General features: G+C 36.7%; 1 protein-coding gene across 5 annotated transcripts in view; it reads left to right on the top strand.

The window, feature by feature from the left end:
- Positions 1-22,235, top strand: part of LOC117928922 (ubiquitin carboxyl-terminal hydrolase 12-like) — a 49,595-nt gene that overhangs the window by 12,247 nt on the left and 15,113 nt on the right. For all 5 annotated transcript variants that reach the window (XM_034849036.1, XM_034849038.1, XM_034849037.1 and 2 more), the window contains exons 10-16: positions 13,978-14,087; positions 15,199-15,273; positions 15,994-16,072; positions 16,165-16,311; positions 16,405-16,485; positions 16,612-16,731; positions 20,188-20,310. In XM_034849036.1, coding sequence (XP_034704927.1) covers positions 13,978-14,087; positions 15,199-15,273; positions 15,994-16,072; positions 16,165-16,311; positions 16,405-16,485; positions 16,612-16,731; positions 20,188-20,310 — 735 coding nt within the window. The remainder of the gene's footprint in view (positions 1-13,977; positions 14,088-15,198; positions 15,274-15,993; positions 16,073-16,164; positions 16,312-16,404; positions 16,486-16,611; positions 16,732-20,187; positions 20,311-22,235) is intronic.

Below are 22,235 nucleotides of genomic sequence, written 5' to 3' on the forward strand. Positions count from 1 at the left end.
CGTCGGCTAAAAGTGGGCATTTTCTCCAAAAAAAACAGAGAAATAGGAGGTAAAAACCATTTCATGATGCCTGACATAACAGATCTTAAGACCATAAAATAAAGCTTAAAGAAGAGTCAAAATAGGGAAACAAACATATTTCATTAATTGAAATCATAAACGCATTGTACATATAACATAAACAATCTTAAACACTTACAAACATATTGAGGAAAGATTCTTGGACAAAGAAGCTCCTCATGGAAGATAGCACACTCTGCTTCCTTATTTCTAGGCCTACTCCCCTTAAAAGGGTTTTAGCTCTTCATTCTCACACACTTTCTCATATTTTTATTTTCTCCCCATTCTCTCACTATTCTCTATTCTATATTTGTAACAAAGAAGGAGGCTCCTTATATAGGAGAAGAAGGCTTATATGCTATGCAAAGCATAAAGTAAACAGGTTGTAAAGTAGGGAATATATTCCTACTTTAAGAAAAGGCTATCAGCCGGCAGCCAAGTGCTACCAAAAGCTAAAAAAAAAAAAAGAATCTTTCTTTCTTTTTGGCTGGTTGAGGGGACCACAAAGGACTACATCACTTTATCTTGGTCGGTCTTCTTTTCTGCAGAATCTGGTTGTTCTGGCGGGGTTGGTACAGTCACATGGGAGATTGCTTTTGAAAGGCTGTTGATGTCAGGATGCTTTAGTGTCTCGAACTGTTGCATCATCATCAAATAGAATCTTTCCATCTTTTGTTCCATTTTGCTTTCCAGTTGTTCAATAATGGTGGTTGATGGAGGTTTTTCATCTTTTGCTGAAGAGGTTGATGTAGACGACTCATCTTTTTTGATAAGCATGCTTTCAATTGGAAAAACGGGCTGTTGAGCTGGCAATTGATGTGCTAGCACTTCTTTTTCTTTCTTTTTCATGGCAGGAGTATTGGGCCTGAGATGAAGCTTATCTTGAGAAAGGGCTTGATTGCTCATGATAAAAGCTGCTGACTTGACATCTGGCAGATCAACTTGAATACCATCGTCACCTTCAAAATCTTCAGGGTGAAGGTCTTTATAGTAACTGATAATGTCTTCATAATTCTCGATTTTTCTTTCGAGACTTTCAATGCGGCTTTCAAGCTTTAGACGCATAGTCTCTCTTGGTTCAGTAATGATAGACATTTTTTTTTTTTGATAGGAAACGACAAAGGAATATATTGATAAAAAGAAGGTACAATTAGAAGGATGAGGAATCCTCCCAACAAAGAGAAACAAGACTACAAGTAATCAAATATAAGAAAGTACAAAAAGAGAAAAGCGGACACTCTAGTTACACGCTGCTAACCAATCAAGTTGTAATATGTTAAGAGGAATCCCCTTAAAAACCTTAGAACAAAAAGCCCAAAAAGAAGTAAGAAAACAAATAGAATCCCAAAGATACTCGGAATTCCTTGCTTTGTCCTCAAAAATCCTTGCATTTCTTTCCCGCCACACCACCCATATTAACGCGATGCACGCGTTTTGCCATCAGACAATCCCTCTCTTGGAAGATCCAAAACCATTAAAATTACTAGATAACATGTCAGAGATGCTCCTTGGGGAAACCCAATCCATCTTTGCTGATTGGAATAATCTGTGCCACAACCCCATCGTTAAAGAGCAATGAAGGAAAGGGTGATCTACTGTTTCTCCATGCTTCATATACAGCTTACATATGTCAGGGCTAAGTGCTTTGTAGGGTCTTCTCAATTGTAGCAAGTCATTAGTATTAACCTTCTTATGAGCCACCAACCAGACAAAGGACTTGACTTCGAAAGGGACTTGAGCATTCCAGACAAACTTGGTAGGGAAAACTGGAGGCGACTCAGAATATTGGGATAAGGCTAGAAAGAAAGATTTGACTGTGAAAAGACCTGAAGTAGATAAGGACCAGGATCTCTTATCTGGAACCGAAGGTGATATGTGTAGACGATCAAAATACCGCATAAGGCCCTCTAAATCTTCTATCTCAGAATCAGAAAGATTTCGACGAAAATTGAAATTCCAAGAGAAGGGGCGGGTATATCCAAGAATTGATGAAATAGGAGCATTTTTATCCGTGACTACGCTAAGTAATCTTGGATATTGGACTCTCAAAGGTTGTTCCCCCCACCACAAGTTATCCCAGAACCGAATTCTATCCCCATTACCTACCACAAACCGAGTAAACTTGGAAAACTCTTGGTAGACTAGTGCAATGGCCTTCCAAGGACAACGATGAGACCATCTAACTATGTTGTTGACATCCCAGCCATTGGAGTGTGATCCATAAATGCTTAAAATAACCTGATGCCACAGAGCTGAACCCTCCCTAGGATATCTCCACAACCACTTCCCTAAAAGAGCGACATTCCTTATAGATATCTTTCCAAAACCCAATCCTCCTCCCGATTTCGGCTTACACACTACGTCCCAATTAACCAAATGGTCTCTTTTGCCTTCCCCTACGCCTGACCATAAAAATTCTCTTTGCATTCTCTTAATTTTTGCTCCCATAGAGGCGGGAATCTTAAACAAGGAAAGAAAGTAACATGGCATATGGGTGAGACAAGATTGAATGAGGGTTATTCTGCCTCCAAAAGATAAATATGCCTTCTGCCACCCATCTAATCTCCTTGATATCCTCTCAATCACAGGATCCCAAAAGCCACACGCCTTAGGATTCCCTCCTAGAGGAAGACCCATGTAAAGTATAGGCCACCCAGAAGCCTTGCAGTCAAGCATCTCGGCCAACCTAGAAAGGTGATTCTGCTCAAGATTAATACCATAGATATTGCTTTTGTCAAGATTAACTTTCAAACCGGAAATATGCCCAAACACTAGCAGGACATTCTTAAGGGTCATCATATCCTCCTCCCGAGAGCTGGAAAAGAAAATGGTATCATCTGCAAATTGTAAGTGGGAGACCCTTGTTCTGTTCCTACCCACCCTGAAACCCTCCAAGACGTTTCTCTCCTCAGCTTTCAATAACATCCTACTCAAGACATCTGCCACTATGGTGAACAAGAATAGTGATAAAGGGTCTCCTTGTCTTAAACCTCTAGATGCCTTAACCCACCCTTTCGCATTACCGTTCACCAAGACTGCAAAAGAAACCGAGGACAAGCAACCTCTCATCCATTTCCTCCATCTAAGACCAAACCCTTTCATCTCTAACACATGATCCAAAAAATCCCAACTCACATGATCATAGGCCTTTTCAAAGTCAATTTTGAATACAACTCCTTCCTCCCCTGATAGACATTCTGGGGCGGACATAATTGTTTTGGCCAATTTCACTTTTCGCATATTCGAAAGCTTTAGAGACATCTCTAAAACCTTTCCAACTGTAAGACTGATCCATCGGGATGACTGGTTGAACTTCTGCCCTATCGGCAAAAATTCCAAGCTTGGCTTCTTTAGTTACCACATAACATGTGTAACTTTTGGTTAGAACATAGCTGTTGTAGTCTTCGAACATATATTCTAGACATCTGCAAACGTTAGAACAAGCTTTCCCGTTTCTTGAAGTAAATGAAAACCAGAAATTATCGAGGATAGCTTTCTGGATATCAGATGTCTTAGACATTCCTTTCCAAATATTTTGGGTGAAACAATAGAGTTCATTTGGAAAAGCACAAAGATAATTCTTACCAAAGTTGAAGCGCATCGGTTGAGGATTTTGATTGAAGGACTGATTCCTCTCGAAGGCTTCAACAGGCTTGCTCATTTTTGTAGATGACAAAAACGACTTGAAAGATGCTGTAAACAAAGAAAGAAGATGTTTTTCTTTGGTTGGCTGTGAAAACTAAAGAGCAGAAGGCTTTGAAGGCAGAGGGCCTGTATAAAGTTGGTTAAAGTTAGGCAGATGACCTTTGAACTTGTGGCTGAAATTTAAAGAAATCATGATAAGATTCCTTTGATTGAAAGCAAGATAGCCTTTGAAGGCGTCTTTCTTGCTAATACCTTCTTGAATAAGGTTACTTTGAGGGGAAGAGTGTTTGTGAAAACAATCCCTCTACTAATACCCATTTGAATAGGGCTACTAGAAAACGCTTAAACTTTCTTTGTTGGTTTAATCTTTTCTTCTTCCATCATTCTGGATAAGAAATCTGCTGCAGTGTTTTCTTTTCCTTTTATGTGCTCAAAAGTTGGAGTGTAACCATTCCCAATTATGGCTGATTCGAAATGTACCCAGCGACGGGTCCAAATTCGTCTTTCTTTTTGTTTCTCTTGAAAGGAAACAATGGCTTCACAGTCAGTTCTAATGGTAAAAGGTTTACTTACTACAAAAAGTCTAAATGCATGTAAGGCTTCAATTACTCCACAAACTTCTGCTTCTGTGGTGGCTGTTATTTCGATTTTGAAAAGTCCAGATGCGTACCTGCACAGTCTTTCAGAGTCTTTTGGGCTATACTTGTTAGGTTTACAGTAGAGAACTGCTCCCCATCCAAGTTTACAAGCGTCAGTCTGAATAATTAGATAATCACTATCTAATGGTAATTTAAAACTTGGTAAAGTTTTAACTATTTCTTTAATTTCTTTGACAAGCTTTGTGTCTTGAAAATTAAAGTGCTGTTGACCAGTTTTCCTAAGTTTAGCAAATAAAGGTCCAGCATTCCTGCTGAGATTAGGAATATAATCTCTAGCATAGTTGAGTATTCCTAAGAACTTTTGAAGTTCTTTAAGGTCTTTGAAACTATCTGGCATATCCAGAATTTTTTGGGCTATATGAGGTTGGAGTTTTATTTCTCCATTCCCAATGATTGTTCCTAAGAAATTAATCTCAGGTTTAGCTAATTCAATCTTCTTTTTAGAAACTATTAACCCATGGTCAATAAATTTCTTGAAGACTAGCTGGAGATGTCCAAGATGAGTATCATAATCTTTAGAAAAGACTAGAATATCATCAATATAGACAACAACAAACTTCTTCAAATCTTTGAAGATGTTATCCAGTTTTCTTTGAAAAACGGCTGGTGCATTCTTTCATCCAAATGGCATTGCATTCCATCGAATAATCCTTCACTACAAGTAAAGGCTGTCCAAGGAATTGACTCCTTACTCATTTTGATTTGATAAAAACCACTTTTTAAATCAAATTTGCTGAAAATTTTTGCTCCTTGTATAGCATTAATCAGCTGATTTTTCATCGGCAGATTATAGCTATCACTTTTCGTGTTGTCATTTAACCTTTTATGGTTTATAACCATATGGGCTTTTCCTCTCTTAACTTCGCTATGATTTCTTACCATGAAGGCTGCAGATCTGTGAGATGATACAGAAGGGCTGATGATCTTGAGTTTGAGCAACTCATCAATCTGTACTTTACATTCTTCTTGATCAAGATTGCTAAATTCAATCTGGGCTGTAGAAATGAGATGGTCAGGGTTAAGAATATCAAGTTTACATTCTATACCATTCTTTTCCCAATGCTCTAAAGGATTTTCTCCTATGACTTTTAAGATATCTAACTCGTGTAGAATCCTATTTAAATCTTTCTTGCTTTTGATATTGCCTAATGCAAAGAAAGAGTTAACAAGGCTTAAATGGCTAACTGCAAATTCAGGGACTTTGATTTTGCGCTTTGGAGGAATGAAGTCGATAAACTCGGTGGGAGATTGATCATTCTGCTGTGTGTATTCGAAAAAATCGAATTCTTCTTCATCTTGAAGAGGGACTAAAATATTTGTGGCTTCTATGTCGAGTTCAAGATCTGGTTTTTCCTGTATGGGTCCACCACGCTTTTCTCGCAACTCTGATGGCTGTGTGGAAACAGAAATTGTTCGTCGGCTAATATGGAAGGTATCCGGAGTGAGGATAAATGTTCCATTTTTGTCTAAAAGAAAATTTAACCCTAAAATAAGCTGGTAGGGTAAATTAAACTTTTTAATCCAAATTGTTGGAGCTGAAAGCTTAATACCTGGCTGGTCACAAAATTCAAGTGTTAAGGCACAAAGAATTTTGTCTTGGATAAACTTAGTACCATCCATCTGCCTAACTTTAACCAGCTTTATACAGGCCCTCTGCCTATAAATAAGAGCCTTCTGCTCTTTAGTTTTCACAGCCAACCAAAGAAAAACATCTTCTTTCTTTGTTTACAGCATCTTTCAAGTCGTTTTTGTCATCTACAAAAATGAGCAAGCCTGTTGAAGCCTTCGAGAGGAATTAGTCCTTCAATCAAAATCCTTAGCCGATGTCAACTTTGGTAAGAATTCTCTTTGTGTTTTTCCAAATGAACTCTATTGTTTCACCCAAAATATTTGGAAAGGAATGTCTAAGCCATCTGATACCAGAAAGCTATCCTCGATAATTTCTGGTTTTCATTTACTTCAAGAAACGGGAAAGCTTGTTCTAACGTTTGCAGATGTCTAGAATATATGTTCGAAGACTACAACAGCTATGTTCTAACCAAAAGTTACACATGTTATGTGGTAACTAAAGGAGCCAAGCTTGGAATTTTTGCCGATAGGGCAGAAGTTCAACCAGCCATCCCGATGGATCAGTCTTGCCGTTGGAAAGGTTTTAGAGATGTCTCTAAAGCTTTTGAATATGCGGGAAGTGAAATTGGCCAAAACTATTATGTCCGCCCCAGAATGTCTATCATTATTGAGCCAGGAGAGACTATGCGTCTAAAGCTTGAAAGCCGCATTGAAAGTCTCGAAAGAAAAATCGAGAATTATGAAGACATTATCAGTTGCTATAAAGACCTTCACCTTGAAGATTTTGAAGGTGACGATGGTATTCAAGTTGATCTGCCAGATGTCAAGTCAGCAACTTTTATCATGAGCAATCAAGCCCTTTCTCAAGATAAGCTTCATCTCAGGCCCAATACTCCTGCCATGAAAAAGAAAGAAAAAGAAGTGCTAGCACATCAATTGCCAGCTCAACAACCCGCTTTTCCAATTGAAAGCATGCTTATAAAAAAAGGTGAGTCCTCTACATTAGCCTCTTCAGCAAAAGATGAAAAGCCTCCATCAACCACCATTATTGAACAACTGGAAAGCAAAATGGAACAAAAGATGGAAAGATTCTATTTGATGATGATGCAACAGTTCGAGACATTAAAGCATCCTGACATCAACAACCTTTCAAAAGCAATCTCCCATGTGATTGTACCAACCCCGCCAGAACAGCCAGATTCTTCAGAAAAGAAGACCGACCAAGATAAAGTGATGTAGTCCTTTGTGGTCCCCTTAACCAGCCAAAAAGAAAGATTCTTTTTTTTTTTTTTTTTTAGCTTTTGGTAGCACTTGGCTGCCAGCTGATAGCCTTTTCTTGTAGGAATATATTCCCTACTTTACAACCTGTTTACTTTATGCTTTGCGTAGCATATAAGCCTTTTTCTCCTATATAAGGAGCCTCCCTCTTTGTTACAAATATAGAATAGAGAATAGTGAGAGAATGGGGAGAAAATAAAAATATGAGAAAGTGTGTGAGAATGAAGATCTAAAACCCTTTTAAGGGAAGTGGGCCTAGAAATAAGGAATCAGAGTGTGCTATCTTCCATGAGGAGCTTCTTTGTCCAAGAATCTTTCCTCAATATGTTTGTAAGTGTTTAAGATTGTTTTTGTTATATGTACAATGCGTTTATGATTTCAATTAATGAAATATGTTTGTTTCCCTATTTTGACTCTTCTTTAAGCTTATTTTATGGTCTTAAGATTTGTTATGTCAGGCATCATGAAATGGTTTTTACCTCTTATATTCCTTTGTCGTTTCCTATAAAAAATAAAAAAAAAAAAATGTGGAGTGAAACTTGTTGGATCAAGTATTAGAAAGGAAGGGGTCATTAGATGGAGATTGTGGATGAGAGGTTGTTTGTCTTTAACAAGCTTTACGGTCTTAGTGAAGGGTAGTGCCAAAGGATGAGTTAAAGCAACCAAAGGGATTAGACAAGGAGATTTGCTTTCTCATTTTCTCTTTACCATAGTAATTGATGTCTTAAGTAGGATGTTGTTGAATGCGGAGGAATGTGATATCTTGGAAGTTTTCTAGTTGGGAGGAGTAGAATAAGGGTGTCCCACTTGCAGTTTGTAAATGATACCATTTTTTTCTCGAGTGTTAATAGGGAAGATTTGCAAAACCTTAAACTAATATTGTTGATTTTTAGGCACATTTTAGGTCTTAAGATCAATTAAGGCAAGAACACTTTATTTAGTTGATACATGCATAGTTTTAAAAGGCTCAAGGCGCACCAAGGCGCAAAGTAGTCCTAGAGCCTGAGGTGCAAGGCGCGGACTTTAGTGAAGTGAGGCGCACCCTAATTTACATATATATTTTTATATAATATAATCAAATTTAACAATCATTTATTTGTCCTAAACACAAATCATCAAATATCATCCAAAACTTCAATTTAATCAACAAAAAACATAAAAATAAAGAACTCCAAGCATAAAAACAAATCCAAATCCATATTGCTAATAGCCTAATACATATCCAAATCCAAAGTTTCCAAACCAAAATATGAAATTTGTCCACAATTCAATAATATCATTAAAAAATGCAGAAAAGTGAAGAAAAGAGAAAAATACCGAGGTCCCGGAAGGTACGTGACCATTTTTCCTCTATTTTTCCTCTTCTTCTTCTTCTTCACTTCTCCATTGCATGACTGAGGCTAGGGCACGATTGGGAGTGGTGTCGGGTTCAAAAATACTAGAAAAGGGAGTTGGAAGGGAAAACAGAGCCAAAACGATGGTGTTTTGGCCTGTTTTTTTTTAAAAGAATAGGGACCAAAACGAAGTTGTTTTGGACCTAAAAAATTTAAAAAAAAATTAGGGCTCCTCAGCCCTTTGCAACCCGACGACAACTGAAGAAGAGAAGGAGAAGGAGAAGAAGGAGAAGGAGAAGGAGAAGGAGAAGGGAGAAGGAGGAGGGTGTGTCTGGTCGGAGGCGAGTCAGGCGACCGCGTCGCGCCTAAGCGGCACCTTCGTGAAGGGGCGTCGCGCCGCCCCGAGCCTGGTCGTGCCTTTCACAACTATGGATACATAAGTTAGGATCAAACCCTAGGTTGGCTTTAATGTTTGAATGTAAGGTTTCTAAATGATCATTAACCTATTTGGGTCTTCCTTTAAAAGGAACCAAAAGGCTAGTGCTTTTTGGGATTTGATGGTAAGACAAAATTTTGTGGAGGTTAGATGGTTGAAAAAAAACGTTTGTATCTTTAGGCAGTATGGGGTTTAGGAAGATTGCTTTAAGGAATAAAACACTCTTACAAAAATGGCTTTGAAGGTTTCCTTGCAAAAGTGATGCTCTTTGGCGTAAGGTAATTTTGAGTATGTAAGGAACTCATCCAATTGGTTAGGATGCCAACATCATAATTAGGTGGTCACATCGATGCCCTTAGAAGACCATGACACAAGTTTTCTAGGATTTCTTTAGTTATACCTATTATGTCTTGGGGAATGGGGCAATTTGCTTTTAGGAATACGTTTGGTTGGGGATTCAACCTCTGTGCTCTCAATTTCCAAATATTTTTAGAGTTGTGACAATTAGAAACTCATCCTTCTCATCTATTCTTGGAACCTCCTATCCTTTTTCTCGGAACTTTATATTTCGTTATAGTCTTACTAATGTGGAGATAGAGGATTTGGAAAGACTAATGTCCTCTCTCTCTCTCTCTCTCTCTCTCTCTCTCTCTCTCTCGTGTGCACTTGATTCCATCCTTGACAAGAGAGCTTGGTTTTTATCTTCTTCAGGTATGTTTTAAGTGAAATCCTTTCTCTTAGCCATATCCAATGTATCGGAAAAATTCATTTGACAATCTAAAGCCCAATGTAAGGTCAAGACCTTCTTGTGGTTGGTGATTAAAAAAAAACGTGAACACCAATGGCTTAATCTTCTTTCGGTATATTTTTAGTAAAATCCTTCCTTTTGGCCTTGTCTAATCTACTAGCTTCTATTTCTTGAAGCAAAATTCATTCGGCAATTTAAAGCCCCATCTAAGGTCAAGGCCTTTGCTTGGCCTAGTGGCCAACAAGAAAGTCAACACCAATGACTTGCTACAAGTGAGAAGACCAATCAAGCCCTTGGTCTTGATCATTGCACTATGTGTATGATGAGTGGCGAGATGATTGATCATCATTTTTTGCATTGTCCAATGACTATGGTGCTTTGGCATAGATTATTTAGCGTGGATAGGGTAGATTGGGTTTCTCTTAAGAACATACCCGACATGATGTCCATTTCCTTCAAATGCATGGGTAGTGGCAACACCCTTTGGAAAATCGCTCACCTTTCTTTGATTTGGATAGCCGGAGAGAAATGCAATGATTTTCAAGGATAAGTGGAGAATTACAAATCAATATGGGACATAATTTATTTATATTCCTCTTTGTGGGCCTCGATAACTTTAGATTTCAAGGGCACTCCAATTAATGTTAATTCATCTTAATTGAAACTTTGTGCGTACATAATGATCATAATGGCCTTTGTTTTATCTAGGTTTTCCCTTAGGAGGGAATCCAAAGACAATAGGATTTTGGGATCTGGTGGTTAATAGAATTTCGAGGAGGTTGGATGGGCGGAAAACATGCCTTTTTGTCACTAAGGGGAAAGATTACCTTAAATTCATTCATGTTTGTCTTACATCCTTAGCTATTTCCTCTTTTTTTCAAGATCCCAATATCAATAGCCTCAAAGATTGAGAAATTGCAAAGGGACTTCCTTTGGTCAAGGGCTGGGGAGAGTAAGAAAGATCATCTGATTAGTTGAGATGTAGTATGTAGGCCAAAGGAGATAGGAGGTCTAGGGATTGGGAAGACTTCCTTGAGAAATCGTGCTCTTTTAGGGAAATGGCTTTGGAGGTTCCCTGGGGAAAGTTATGATCTTTGGCATCGGGTTATTACGTGTATTTATGGGACACATCCTAATGGATGTGATGCCAACATGGTGGTTAAATGGTCACACAGATGTCCTTGGAAGGCTATTGCACAAGTTTTTCAGGATTTTTCCCTATATATCCATCTTGTAGTGGGGAATGGGAATAGAATTTGATTTTGGGAAGATCTATGATGGGGCGACCAACCTTTGTGTTCACAATTTCCAAGTCTCTCTATAGTGTTATCTTAGTGAAAAACTCACCATCTTAGTTGTCCGTGGTAATTCCTATCCGCTCTCTTGGAATTTTAACTTATGTCATAATCTCATTGATATATAAATTGAACTTCTTGATAGATTCATGTCTCCCTTAGTTCAGTGCATTTGTTTCATTTTGATGTAGATTAAACTTGGTCTTTATCCTCCCCAAACTTATTTATAGTAAAAAGAATTTTCTTGGTCTTGTACAATTTCTCAAATCGATTCCTGTTCCTTCAAGCTAATTTTCTATGGAAATCAAAACTCCTTCAAAGGTTAAGGCCTTTGCTTGGTTAGTGGCACATAGGAAGGTAAACATCAATGACATGCTACTGTTGAGAAGATCCTACAAATCTCTTAGTTCTCAATGGTGCATTTTATGCATAGGAAATTGAGAATTGATTGACCATCTTTTTCTAGATTGCCCATTAACTTTAGGGCTATGACACAAGCTCTTTAGTCTTGCAAGGATGGATTAAGTTCCAACAAGGAGTATTGGATGTATGATGATTATTTCTTTTAGAGGATTGAGGAATTCAATCAGAGGCAAGTCTCTTTGGAAAATTGCTTGCCTCACTTTATTGTGGATTATAGAGAGAAATGCTAGGATTTTTTAGGATAAGCGGAGATCGGAAGGGATGTTATGGGATTTGCTTCCCTTCTACTCCTCTCTTTGGGCCTCATGTACTGTTGCTTTTAGAAGAGTTCCACTTAATGTTATTCAACTCAACTGGCTTTCAGTTTGTGATTCAAAAGTTTGAGATGGTTGGAGGATGCCTTTGTGTAATAGTTTTTGTATAGTGGGGTGTCTAGTCTTACTTTGATCAGAATCTGCATTTTTGAGGGAAGGACCTCTCATCCTTCTCTTGTACCTTTATTATTATTAATATATATTTTGTTTCTAATAAAAAAAAAATAATGGTTTTGATACAACAAATTTTGGTGCAAAGTTTCGGCCTGCTTTTGTAGGTGAATGGATTTCTTAGGAGAACAAAATCTCTTTTGTTTTGTGTAGTTGTGTGTAGTATATAGTAGACATTTTATACATTGGATATTTTTATTAGAGTTTGTATTTGTATATTTAGGAAAAATTTCTTATCTTTCTCATGCATTTCTAACTTGGTATTGATGAATTTTGTTTTGGATAGAAAAAAAATAAAGTTCCAAGAAAGAGAGGATCCATAATGACTACAAATAGTTGAGCCATAGGAATCTCTTGAAGTGGAAAGCAAATAGAAACATCATAAGGGTTGATCTCCCCTCTGAAATACAAACGGATATAGAACTTCTTAAAAACAGATAATTGTACTATAATTAACATAAAAATGAATAAAATTATGATATTATATGTGCTTCGACAAGGGTGGGCATCTTTGTATGGAAAGTAGTTTGGAGGAGGATTTTTTGACATTAGATTAGCTCAAATGGAGGTGATTGATGTTGCCAAATGGGTGTTATATATTTAAAATAGAGGAAAAACAGTTGATCATGTACTCTTTCATTGCTCTAAAGCAAACATCTTGTGGTAGTTGATTTACTCTTTGTTTGCTATAGTTTAGGTGATGCAATGTTTACTGAGAGAAACTCTTTTAAGTTGACATGAATCATTTGTTGGAAAGAAGTGGAAGGAAGCTTGAAGAACTATTCCCTTCTGCTTATTTTGGACTATCTGGAAGGAGAGAAATAAGAGGTCATTTAAAAATGTTGAACGAATGGATCAAGCGATAAAATTGTATTTTATGTGTAATTTTTTGGAATGAGTTGGAATGTAAATAGAAGATTATCAATATCCATATGATTGGCTTTCTCTCTTCTTTTGTACCTTTTTTTGACACCTTTTGTATATGCTGTGTGTACTTTAGTGTGCTCATTGTCGGAGTGCTTTAAATATATTTTCTGATTGCCTATCAAAAGAAAAAAAAAAAGAAAAAAGGAAGGGCATAAACTTAAGAAATCAGGAAGCTCTGGGCAATAGCTTCAATGGAAAACAGTATAAACATCTAACCAGCATGTTGGCATCCCATCCGTTAAAGTTTGATCCATATATAATTATAACAATCTTGTGCTAGAGTGCATGACCCTGCATGGACATCTCCTCTGCTACATATAGCCAAGACAACTCTATTCCTCAAAGAAACCTTATCAGTGCCAAATCCCCTTTCACCTTTTGGCTTGTACACCTGATTCCAACCTATTCAATGATCCATCTACCCTCCTAAATCTCAGATAAAGAAATGTCCCACTGGCTTCTCTCAGTTCTAGTTGCTACCTTAACGATGATCTTGATTAAGTGATAGGATAACAAATAGGAATGAAAACCAAGAAGAATTTTTCTGAGTGTAATTATACCTTCTAAGGATCAAATAGACTGTCTCCTAACCATTGAAACTATTGGAGATTTTTCTAAAACAGAGTTCCAAAAAGGAGGAGCTCCTGGATTCCCACCCAAAGGGAGACTCATAAATGAAAGTGGGCACTAAATGTTGCAACCTCATGCAGTGGCTAATCTTTAGAAAGATCATGGTTGACCTTGATTCCAAAGTGGATGCTCTTACTGAGGTTGGCCTTTAGTCCTGGTGTCCACAACAAAACTGAGAGAATGCACTTGATATTAAGGATATCTTAACTTGAGAAGAAAATAATATCATCTGTTTAATGCAAAGTTTGACACCCTTCTATGATTTCTACCCACTACTCTGCTCAAAACATATCGACAATTGTCAAAAGAAAAGGTATCAATGAAATGCCTTGTTAAATTCTTTCTGATTTTGGTTTCTTTTTTTATTTTATTTTATTGGGTGCATTCCCCTTGTGACTAGGGTTTCTTTTATTTCTGAGAAATCAAACACGTGTGTGTGCCTTTGTCTGTTAATAACTTTGATAAACTGTTCCACTGGTGGCCAACAGATAAATGACCGCTATGAGTTCCCTTTGCAACTTGATCTTGATAGAGAGAATGGCAAATATCTATCACCAGATGCCGATAGGAGTGTTCGCAATCTTTACACCCTTCACAGGTATTAGCAGTCTCAGTTTTTCTGTTCTATTTGGTAACCTCTTCTTTTTATTTGGTGAAATCTCTTGCAAAACATTCATTCCTGTTCATATTGTTCCCGTTATCCAATGTCTTGATAATAAATAGTAATTATATTATTTGTTGCTCCGTGGGTTGGTCAACTTACAAAGTTTGTAGCTTCAATAAAGTTGATATTTTGTTACTTATCAATAAGAAGAGGGAAGTAATAAGGTGTGTAAGACAGACTGTAATTCTCCATTTACCCCACAGAACCACATACCATTCTTTCCCAAACTGCCATCCACCAAACTAAAATAAAAAACTACACAAAATTAACAAAATGTGGTATAACTTAATGTTATTTGTTGGGATGCCACCTATGGAACAGATCAATTTATTGCAGCATCCATAATATATTTTGGAAAAACGAACATTCCTGTATTGCGTTCATGGGAGATGCCTCTTTGGTGTGGCTTGTATTCCTTGCACCATCAATTTATTATGTATAGAAGAAATTGTAGGGAAGTGCCCTTATTGCAATACAGTCGGTACACTTCAATTTCATTTATTAGGAAATTTTACTGATGTAGTCTAGACTTCAATTTGAAAGCCTATTGGAAGGACAATTTATAGGCTCCATAAACTGTGAACATAAAAACCTAGAAAGTTATGTTAATATTATAAAATTACCCTGGCAGATGCCTGTAAAAAATTGAAATAACTAATCTAGTAACCTATGGGGCTTGATTTTGACAATTAAAATCTAGAAACTTCTAAAAATTAGGAAAAAAAGAAAAGAAAAAAGACTCCTACAAAGTGAACATTATGAACATAAAATAAAAATCTCCTATTATCTTGATTTTGTGGGTATCTTCTCGTGTTAGATCCTTCTACTTGGAAAAATTTGTACTTTTGAGTTTCCTCCAAGGAATTTTACTCTGAAGTGGCATCGACCCTATTCTTTTCTTTTAATGGTGCATGGTTGACTTCCATAATGCTGTTTACTAAGATTCACTAGTTTGATGGATGTCCCATTAATGCTATCAATAAACAGATTGTTAAAATGTATTATTATGGTAGAATTCCTATTATTCTCAATTGTTTGTCTGCAGTGTTTTGGTTCACAGTGGTGGGGTGCATGGTGGACATTATTATGCTTATATAAGGCCAACACTCTCTGATCAGTGGTAAGCATTGAATTTCCCAAAGTTTTGTCAGCTGTCAGCAAATTTACCAATTTTGTTAGTTCCAAATTTTTGTTCTCTCAGTGCATGTTCATTCTCTCATTTGTACAAAGTTATTTATGTTTTACTGTGTTTAGACAACTTTCCCAAAGCTGCCATGTCATTTTCTAGTTCTCTATTTATTTTGGTTTGCCACTTGCTTTTGTGGACTGTATTAAAAAAATTCCCTCTGCCTTCAGGTTCTTATCATTGGGCTGTTCTCTTTCTTACTTTCATGAGTGTGCATTCATGCAGTTGTCAGGCTGCAATGACATTTTCTTATAGCATCTCCAATGGGGATACTAAAGGGAATGCTATCCTTGAAATATAGCATTTGCATTTAGCATTTAGCATTCTTGCTCCAATAGGCAATGCTATTTATGTGCCAAAACAATCATAGCATTATGTTTGGCATTGTGCATTGGAGTAATGTACTAAAATTTAGGACTTCTATTTTAGCATTTGCATTGGAGAGCGATTGCTAATGTCAAAAAATAACTTTCGTGTTGCTGTTTTAGTATTTTGCATTGAGGATGCTCTTATGTGTTAATACACCTATTCCTGAGTAGCCTTTGGTTTTCTTCATTTTGATTTTCTATTATTTTAATTTGGTGTCTCATTATTTTCACTAGTGTCGTTTCTGTATTTTTTATTCTAACTTTCAATTGGAGTTCTTTGCTTTAGGTTCAAATTTGATGATGAACGGGTGACAAAAGAAGATATTAAGAGGGCACTAGAGGAGCAGTATGGTGGTGAGGAAGAGGTAATTTATTCACAAGCATAGATTGTAAGTTTTCTTTCTACTTTTATTTTAATCTTATTCTTATCAATATTATATCTGTCTGTATCCAACAGCTACCCCAGACAAATCCCGGATTCAACAACTCTCCATTCAAATTTACAAAATACTCAAATGCATACATGCTTGTGTATATACGTGAAAGTGACAAGGAGAAAATAATTTGTAATGTGGACGAGAAGGATATTGCTGAACACCTTAGAGTAAGATGTTTATTTGTAAATACTGAGTTGAGTTCTTCAAACTTCTGTTCTTTTAATAGAATTGTATTGAGCACTTTAGTTATTATATTCCAGATAAGGTTGAAGAAAGAACAAGAAGAAAAAGAGCAAAAGAGAAAGGAAAAAGCAGAGGCTCACCTTTACACTATCATAAAGGTTAGGACTTCACCTCCTCCCTCTCCTCCCTCTCTCTCTAGCTCTCTCCGTGGGTTGTTATTTCCTTGAAATTTAGTCTCTGCCTCATGGATTATTATTCACTAAATCAGTCATATCTGCCTCTAGGTTGCTCGGAATGAGGACCTTATTGAACAGATTGGAAGGGACATATATTTTGACCTTGTGGATCATGACAAAGTTCGTAGTTTTCGGATTCAGAAACAGACTCCTTTTAACCTTTTCAAGGTAGTACTCCTTTTTATGTTAAAGTTATTTTGAAGTTTCAGTAAGCTTTGATTGGCTGGAGAAGTATAAGATTTAGTTTTGCTTCTAACTATTCATTAACGTTCATGCCAATTAATATTATGTAGCTCTGGAAGGCTTATATATGGGGCCTTGGGAAATCTGCCCACATTGAGTTTTTATGTTCTAATTGAAGTTTCAATTTCTTCCAATCTAGAGCAATGATTTCTGTTTGGTTTATCACTTATCTTTTGCTAAATACACTTGGGAATTAGTTAGAAGGGGAAAACCTGTATCTATAATACCCGGATCCTTCAAGTTCACCCATTGTAGCCATGTTGACATGACATGACATGTGTGTAGGTATGGGGTCCTTGTTAGACACTCATATTTTACTTTGCGTGTGACTTCTTGATTTTCCATAGATATTCTTTTCTTCTTTCAACTTTCTTGGTAATAATCACATTATAAAAAAAAGAGTTAGTTAAAAAATAATTTTTTGTAAGAATATCTAGGGATATAAGGGGAAGAAAAGGGATTAGAGGGAAAAGATGGAAGCTTTTTAAAAAGGATTTCTTCATTTCCAATTTATTTTTAATGGGCTTTTCTTTTATTATGTCATATTCTAGTACCCCTGCCCCTTTTTGGATCCCTTTTAGTCGAGTTCTTGTATCCTAAAATTTGAGTTATGACATGTACCTATATCTGATGCTTATACCCAAACCCATGCAACATAGATATTAGAAAATATGTTCATTAAATTTATTTTAATGAACAAGTAAGCCTCACCAAGTCCTTTTTAGAATAAAATCCTTTTACTTTAGAACTTGACTTGACAATTGTGCATGGTGTATCCAACTTTACTTTTGGTCATATCCTTTTTACCTATGTTTGGTAGATTCACCTCCTTCCCCTTAATTTATCCATGTTGACATGGCATATGGGACATATGTTGGACATGATTACTATTTCAAATGTACCCAAGTTTTCTAAAGTAGGAGAAAAAGAAAATGAAAGACAAAGATGATCTTTGTGTTCTTTCCTTAGTTTCAAATTTAGTGCCCCCTTTGAGTTATGTTAAGAATCAAATTTGTGTATCTTAGGACTTTATCTTAGACTTCATTGGTGGTTTACCATCTTCTAGCTTGTTAGTCATCCCCTTTTTGTTGGCTTTTTCTGTTTGTCTTTTTTTTTTTTCTTTTTCTTTTTATTTTTCACTTCTTTGGTGTATGTTTCTTGTACACCTGGGTGCTCCTCATTCTTTTATTGATATGCTCTTTTTAATATATTTATCTGATTTGCCTATAAAAAAATAATAATAAAAATAAAACATCTAATTTTTATTGTATACTGCTAACTGTTCCAGGACTTGCCATTTGTGTTTGAGTTTTCTCTGTCCTATATAACCCGGGCATGGTTAGTAGACATGGATTTTTCATTTGTGAGAAAGCCCCTTGGATTTTCCATTTGTGAGATTCCCAGTGTAAAACTGAAAACAATTGCCATGATAAATGGATGGATTTTGAAGTGTGGTCTCTCTTGCACTCTCCTCTTCCACCCAAACCTCCATTGTAACATGGTTTCATTCTATTAAAGCTTACATAATTCATTACAGAAATTTCAAAATATATGGATAACTTTTCAAGTTTTGAATGACCCAGCAGGAGTTATTCTACCTCTCAATTTGCTATAGTTGAAAATGATCCGTAGTCATAATTTTTGTCTCCATGCACCTAAACAGTCTCTTTTAGTCTTTTTCCCTGATGATGGGAAAACTTCAAGCCCTGCTTCATGGGACCAGGGAAAGTTCTCGTTACACAATCCCTCTCAACAGAGCATGTATTGGGTAGGATTCATACCTGGATGTCCCACTTGTTTTGGGGTGTGGGGGAAGGCTTGCCATGTGCATGGTGGGATTGCCTGTCAGTTCAGTTACCTGTGGAGGGGTTATGTGCTAACTCTTTCTTATCTTCTAAGATGTAGTTTCACACAAGCAACACAAAGACTTGCTTCTACAATCTAATCCCATGGCAATGAAGCCTTCCACTCGACTTTGCATCTTTGCTCCATGTGGACAACATTCATTTCATGCAGCACAACTGGAATTGCTAGTGCTTGGAATAGTTCCATGAACAAAGACAGAAATGATCAAGTGGATTGGAAAAGATCACATTTTATTTGTAGGAAAGGCATGGTCAATGCATGGCCTCTTGCTTCAAGACTTGAAAAGCCATTTGCAATCAAGTCTTCCACTTGCTATTGCATCTCTGCCAAATGTTTGGGTGCATTCTAAACTTGACACATTCTTCGATGGCAGTTAGTTGTGCTGTAAGTAATTTTATGGGTGAAGGCAGAAACAGTTACACAGAAGAGGAGGATCATCCTTTCCTGTGTGAAAAATGTATGGCCAACAAATGCTCTTGCTTTCACACATGAAACCCTTGCTAATAACTTCTTCACTTGCTCTTATCTCTTCCCTGTGTGTGGGTAACCTTCTAAATTTTAAGCAGTGCAAGACTGCAATTGGTTGTGCTGCAAATGCTTCTATGAACAAGGTAGAAACAATCATACTAAAATGAAAGATTGTCCAAAGGAAATTTTGACTTCAAAACAAATAAAATTTTTATACTTGAGATAATTATATACGAAGTCTTAACTTGATGTTTGATTTTAGTGATATTTATAGGAACATATATGAATCAATTGACTCATTAATTGAGCACAGAAAAGTCAGCTAAATGTTTTCACTTAGGGTCTGATAACAAGGCACAGACTCATTACTATGATTGAGACTGATAATAACACTGTACAATTAAGGTCGCTTAAGATATTTTTCAGTTTGTGGGGGCCATTGCTTGGGAGTCTCAACTGGTAGAACAAGGACAGGGTTTTTCATCAATGTCAAATTTAATTGTATGATTTACACTATGTATTTTAAAGATGTTCTCCAAAATTTATCCATAATCCTAAGGATTGCATTGAAATATGATGTTTGAAGTCATCTTGACTCAAGATTAATTTTTTTAGCTTTGACACTTGATGGAAGCCATAATATTTTTTCTTTTTTCTTTTCTTGGTTTATGAGAAATTCTTTTGCTTTGATAAAATCATGAATAATCAATTTATAAAAAACAAATGTTATTTAGTTGGATAGCTTGCTAAATGGATTTGTATTAATGAACATGACTTTAACTTGATAAATTATCTAGGCCCCCTTGTGAGGCTGGTGGAAATAGTCAAACCCAAGCATTATTTCTTAATTTTATTTTTCTGCCTTCAATTTCGAGATTTATTTTATTTGTTCACCATTTTTAAATCAATTTGGTAGAAAATAATGCCTCTTATATTCTATTTCTTGTTATAGATTAGCAATTCTAGATATATTTCAATTGGAGTTTGTTTTCACAAAACGAGGTACAATCACAATCAACATTTTTTATTTATGTTATTGTTCCTCAGGAGGAAGTTGCGAAAGAGTTCGGTATACCAGTGCAATTTCAACGTTTCTGGCTGTGGGCAAAGCGCCAAAACCATACATATCGTCCAAATCGTCCTTTGACACCCCAGGAGGAAGCACAATCTGTGAGTACTTCTGCATCTTTTTGTGTGCAACAGTATCAACTATATATATATAATATATGTCTGTATGTATGTATGTTCATCAGAAACAGCTGATATACCTCATGGTTGTCTAAAATAACTGGTTTTTTCTTAAATTTATTTTAATATTTATGTATTTGTGAACATGCTTACTTTGTAGCATTAGCCATTCTATTAAAAGGAACTCTGTTTTTGTACTTGGTCTGACAACTTTTGGAGGTAGGTGCTAAAAGAACACTGTAGAATAAGTTCCTGAGGAATATGATTTCCATTTGTATATCTCAAATGCACAGCAGATGAAGGCCAGGAGTGGAGGGTTGAGAGTGTTTTTAGTGCTTGTTCTTATGGATTGTTATATTTGGATGATGCAGACCCTTAAAATAGTGTACCTTTTCATGAAGTTTAGAATTAATATCATTGATGTCCAACATCTTAATATTCAATTGAGAGTGTATTTGGTGGATGCGTCCTTTCCCACTGTTATTTCTATGCGAGTTGACTTGTTTCATTTCTTCTGCTCCAATTGAGTTGCTCTTAATGACCTTAGGTTGGGTGAAGATATTGGTAGATGAAGTTAAAATGAACTCTTGGTAGGTATGTTGGATTACTTGATGAAGGACTGTATGCATATTTTATTGTTAGAGAGCAAAACTATTTGAAACCACTTGTTGATCAAGGTGAAATATGGGCAGGAGGATTTTGGGTGGAGGCCAAAGAAGGTTAATGGGGCAGTGGGAGTAGGGGTTTGGAAAGAGATTTGGAAAGAACCTGATTGGTGTTGGAATAACATGACGTTCAGAGCAGGGAAAGGCAACATGATCAGATTTTGGACAGATGTGTGGTGTACAGAGTCAGCGCTATCCCAATGCTTTCCTCATCTCTTTGGGATGACGGCTCAAAGGAATGCAACGGTTGAGGAAATGTGGGATCAGAATTCGGGACAAGGAAATTGGAATCTGAATTTTTTGCGGGATTTCAATGATTGGGAGATGGAGGTGGTTGGGGATTTTCTACATATATTGAGGGGTCACAAGCCCTCTTTGGAGGAAGATTCAGTCCTGTGGAGGAAAGGAAAAAGAGGTCAGTTTAGGGTCAAGGAAGCTTATAGCTTGTTGGCGAGGTCTGTTGATACAGATTTTCCCTCTAGGAGCATTTGGGTGGCAAGGGTGCCAACTAAAGTTGCTTTTTTTGCATGGGAGGCGACATGGGGGAAGGTGCTCACTTTGGACAGACTTCAAAGAAGAGGGTTTCAACTTCCAAATCGGTGCTTCATGTGTGGATGCGAGGAAGAAGGTGTAAATCATATCCTTATACATTGTACAGTGGTTAGAGCTCTATGGGATATTGTTTTTGGTTTAGTTGATGTGAAATGGGTTTTTCCAGAAAGTGTAAAGGAGGTCTTAGCTAGCTGGAGGGGCTCGTTTGTGGGAAAGAAAAGGAAAAAGATCTGGGACGCCATTCCGTTGTGTATTTTTTGGACGGTGTGGAAGGAGAGAAATAGATTAGCTTTTAGGGGAGGTATGTTGAATGTGCAGAAATTAAAGAATTTTTTTGTTTGTAATCTGTGGAGTTGGGCCAAATTGTATGTAGGTGAGGAGGCGTTCTCCCTTATAGGTTTCCTAGAGTGGCTAGCTTCCATTTAAAGGGAGGTGATTTCTTTTGTTGTTGTCTTTTGAGGCCTTAGCTGCCTTGTATACTTCCTGTATACCTTGTGGCGTTGTGCCTTTTGAATGAATATCTTTTACTTATAAAAAAAAAAACTATTTGAAACCACTTGTTATAATTTTGTTAACATTGAGAGAGGAATATTAAAGAGAGATTGTTGGTCAATATTGAAGACAGATTCTTGGTCTTAGTGCTTAATGACCTAAATAGAGGAATAAGGACTTGTTTAATTGTTAGAAAAC

Source organism: Vitis riparia, chromosome 13, assembly GCF_004353265.1.
Source record: "Vitis riparia cultivar Riparia Gloire de Montpellier isolate 1030 chromosome 13, EGFV_Vit.rip_1.0, whole genome shotgun sequence".
NCBI classification, from domain to species: Eukaryota; Viridiplantae; Streptophyta; class Magnoliopsida; order Vitales; family Vitaceae; genus Vitis; species Vitis riparia.